Consider the following 3,516-nt stretch of genomic DNA (forward strand, 5'->3'; position numbering starts at 1 on the left):
GTGTGTGTGTGAGTGTGTGTGTGCGTGTCTTGTCTTTGAGATCCATCAACTCCCAAGACTTTGCTCCTCATCTCTGGCCAAGACTCCCAGGCTACATTTCCAGACATCCACCTTTCCCACTACCAGATGAGATTTTTTCCTGGGGTAGAGTAGATAAAATTTAGTTAAATTTGAATTTCAGATTGTGTATGAAAAAAAGGGTTTTATGGAAAGTCACCTCACAGGGGGACCTAACTGTGCAGGTCACGGTGGGTAGTCATGACCCAAGCATACAGTTCTTTGGTAAAAGCTTTATCTTTGCCTTAAGCAAGCCCTGTTCATTGTGTCTGTGCATCTAGGTTAACACACCTTTGGAATAAGCCTACTCACCCCCAGAAGGGCACATGACCTTACCTATCCTGGAGCCAATCCCCACCTTGCTTTCTCCCACCTCCGTGTGATCTGCTTTATGTTCCCGCCCTAATTTCAAATGCCTAAGGGAAACCGCAAAACTGTCATTCTTTAGAGCTTTTGAGAGCTTGCTTCCTAGCAACTGTCATCGGTGTGGGCTCGAATAAACTCTTTTTAAAATTCTCTATAGATTTGGACAATTCTTACGTTGATAAGTTAGACAACCCACACTTTTGAAGTATAAGGATGTTCCAAATCACTTATGTACAATAAAAAAGTATAGGTTGTTTATTGGAAATTCAAATTTAATAGAGCATCCCGTATTTTTATTTGCTATATCTGGCAACCCTGTCTCCCCGACAAAGAGCCGGTAATGCCGCCCGGCAGAGCGCTGCCTCCGCTTCCTCCCAGCTCTCTCCCCGTGTCGCTGGCACTACTGTGCTCCTACTTCCCCACTATTCCATGGGATCCACCCAGTCACCAGCTCCTGCTCATTCTTTAAAAACACCCCTCCTTCTGCAGCGCAGTGCCATCCCTGGTTCCATGCCTAGACGACTGCCGTGCTAGCCTCCTAACTGCTCTCTCTGCATCTAGCCCATATCAGATGAATATTCCCAAAACACCTCTTTGAACATGCTACACTCGCGCTTCCGCTTTCAATGGCTCCCCAGTGCCCACAGAAGAAAGTCCAAATTACAAGGCTTATAGCAGCAGGCTGTTTCTCCTGGCCTTCTCAGACTGCTTTCCTGCAACACACCTCCCCCCACCTTGTTCTTGCACCCAGAGGGCCCTTAAGTACTGTCTCCTTCAAGTGAAATCCCCCTTTCTCTTGAAGATCCAGCCGACTGTCTGTAAAGCCCACCCTGACACCTAGTCTGGGTGGGCCTTCCCTGCCTTCCTGCCCTCTCTTCTGACAATTAACTGCTTACTGCCTTTCTATACCTCCTCTTAATCTGTTCATTGGATCTTAAATCTTGTATTATATTAGCTATAAATTTATCTTCTCAACTAGATTAGAAGCTCCCCGAGGGCAGGTAAAAGATCATACAGGGCCTCTGGTTTAGTCCCAGGCCAGAGGTAGTATTTGCTGACTGTGCTTCGGTTTCGAAATCCCCTAGCCACTGGCAGAGTGAGTGGGCAAGGCGCCCTCTGGGCCTGTGACGTGTGGCAGAACATGGCTCTGGGGGCTCCAGAACAAGTGCAGGAGGCAAGGCTGGGGCTGGCAGGAGTCTGACCTGGCTCACAGTGTGGGCAGCATGCTCCTGGCTCCCGGCAGGGTCCTCTTGGGCATGGCTTCTGGGTACAGGTTACGGCTCCTTCCTGTGGGGAGGCAGACTGCTGGCTGCGCAGACGTCGGAATCCCGGAGGGCAGGGCCTCCAGACCCGAAACCTCGCCCCAAGCTGGGACACGCCGGAGGAGCGAGAGGCTAAACTGGCTCAGGGGACGTGAGCTGCCCTTGGTCTGAGGGCAGGGAGGAGACGTCCTATCCCCAGCCCATCACCTCCTGACACTCTTGACCCCAGAAATCATTTCTTCCAGGTGCTAGCAAATTCCCAGAGTGGAGAGATCCTAGAAAGGGGACCGGGGCCTTCCTCAATGGAGTGAGGAAGAAAAGGCCAGAAGGTGGATGTGGAGCCAGGTGAGAGAGAACAGGCGGGTAGTTGACAGGGGCAGTTGGAGGACATCCACAGGTGAGGGGGCAATGCAGGACGGCGGGCGACACCATCCTCTCTGTCCTCCGTGCCACCATTTGCCAGGCCCAAATCATAGGGGCCTGGGAGCCCCCGCCGTGAGCATGGGGGCTGAGTTCCAGGAAGTAGAACTACTCAGAATGAGCTGACGGCCATGTGTTGCCAGGCCGGGGGTAGGGGAGGGGGAGGGGGCAGGCAGACCCCATTACTTAACATTCGGCACACTAGGCTGCAGCGACAGGTAGCTAAAGTGAGACAGACAGGTGAGGGGACAGGTATAGGATATTCAGGTGGGTCGCGGAACTCACCAGGCAGTGGCAGGTGGTGCAGGCATCTGGGGAGAAAGTCTCCCTATTACCATAGGCCTGACCATTGTGGCTGCAGCCTGAAGAGATAGAGCCGTCACTCAGGCACTTAGGCTCACGTCCAGGCCCTAGAGGGCAGGTGGATGGCACTCACCGCTGCAGTGGGGCAGGCCGGGCACAGGGTCACAGTGTGCGGCCCCATCCTGGCAGATGCAGGTCGTACAGGGGTCAGGTTCCCAGCGAGCCCCCTCGGGCCAGGCCCGCCCCAGGCCCCAGCACTGGGGAGAAGCTGGGCGGCATTCACAGGACTCCAGCTGCCTCACCCTCGCCTGCAGGTCCTTGTTCTGGGGGAAAAAGCGAGGCAGGGAGAGGCGCTGGCTCAGCTTCCCCCACCATCTCCCGCAGATTTACGGGGTGTGAAAACTGAGACAGAATGAAAAGGAAACCTGACAATTCCAGAGCAGAGATGGGTCCACCTCCAGTCAGCACCCAGCTCAAACAGTCACAGTTCTCAGGGCCTGAGGGCTGAACAGTTTCCCAGGGGAGCGTGGGGCCCCCCAGTCCTTTCCTTTGGACAGAAGGGGACCCACACTCCAGCCCCAACAGTTAAAGACCTTTATCCATCCAAAATCTTTCCTGATGGTGCCTTCTACATAATAGGTACTCCAGAATGCTTGCAACGTGAAAGAATGTGGAAGTCTGAATCGACAAAACAGATATCCTGGAGGTTCTCCATTTTTATGAAAGAAACAATGCTAAGAACTTCTTCAGATAAGAACCTCTCCATGTGCGTTTAAAACAAAATTCTATTTTAGGGTCCCCTGGCCGCCACCCCCGACCCCTTCCCTGCCGCCCAAGCCCAGCTCCTCTCTTTCCCTCCCATTGCCCAGGCCTGGCCCCAGTGGTACCTGTTCTTTGAGCTCAGTCACCTCTGCTTCTAGCCTTCCCAGCCGCTCCTCCAGGGGGCGCCACTGCCCCTGGGGGACCCCAGCAGGGGCTGAGGAGTGGGCGGGGGCTTGCTGCTGGTAGTCATAGGTGTCAAGCCCCAGGGGCTCCCTGGGGGCGACCCCGCCTGAAAGCACAAGAATCCCCGGTGGGCTTATGGGAGAGGGGTTAGCAAGGTTTCCTG

At 54.2% G+C, this 3,516-nt stretch overlaps 1 protein-coding gene across 6 annotated transcripts in view; it reads right to left on the bottom strand.

Moving 5' to 3' along the window:
• KCP (kielin/chordin-like protein) overlaps positions 1-3,516 on the bottom strand; it is a 26,636-nt gene that overhangs the window by 20,155 nt on the left and 2,965 nt on the right. For all 6 annotated transcript variants that reach the window (XM_023528917.1, XM_023528918.1, XM_023528915.1 and 3 more), the window contains exons 3-6: positions 3,296-3,459; positions 2,542-2,731; positions 2,391-2,467; positions 1,626-1,710 (exon numbers count right to left, since the gene is read on the bottom strand). In XM_023528917.1, the coding sequence (XP_023384685.1) occupies positions 1,626-1,710; positions 2,391-2,467; positions 2,542-2,731; positions 3,296-3,459 (516 nt within the window). The remainder of the gene's footprint in view (positions 1-1,625; positions 1,711-2,390; positions 2,468-2,541; positions 2,732-3,295; positions 3,460-3,516) is intronic.

This window comes from Pteropus vampyrus, unplaced genomic scaffold (genome assembly GCF_000151845.1).
Source record: "Pteropus vampyrus isolate Shadow unplaced genomic scaffold, Pvam_2.0 Scaffold33, whole genome shotgun sequence".
NCBI classification, from domain to species: domain Eukaryota; kingdom Metazoa; phylum Chordata; class Mammalia; order Chiroptera; family Pteropodidae; genus Pteropus; species Pteropus vampyrus.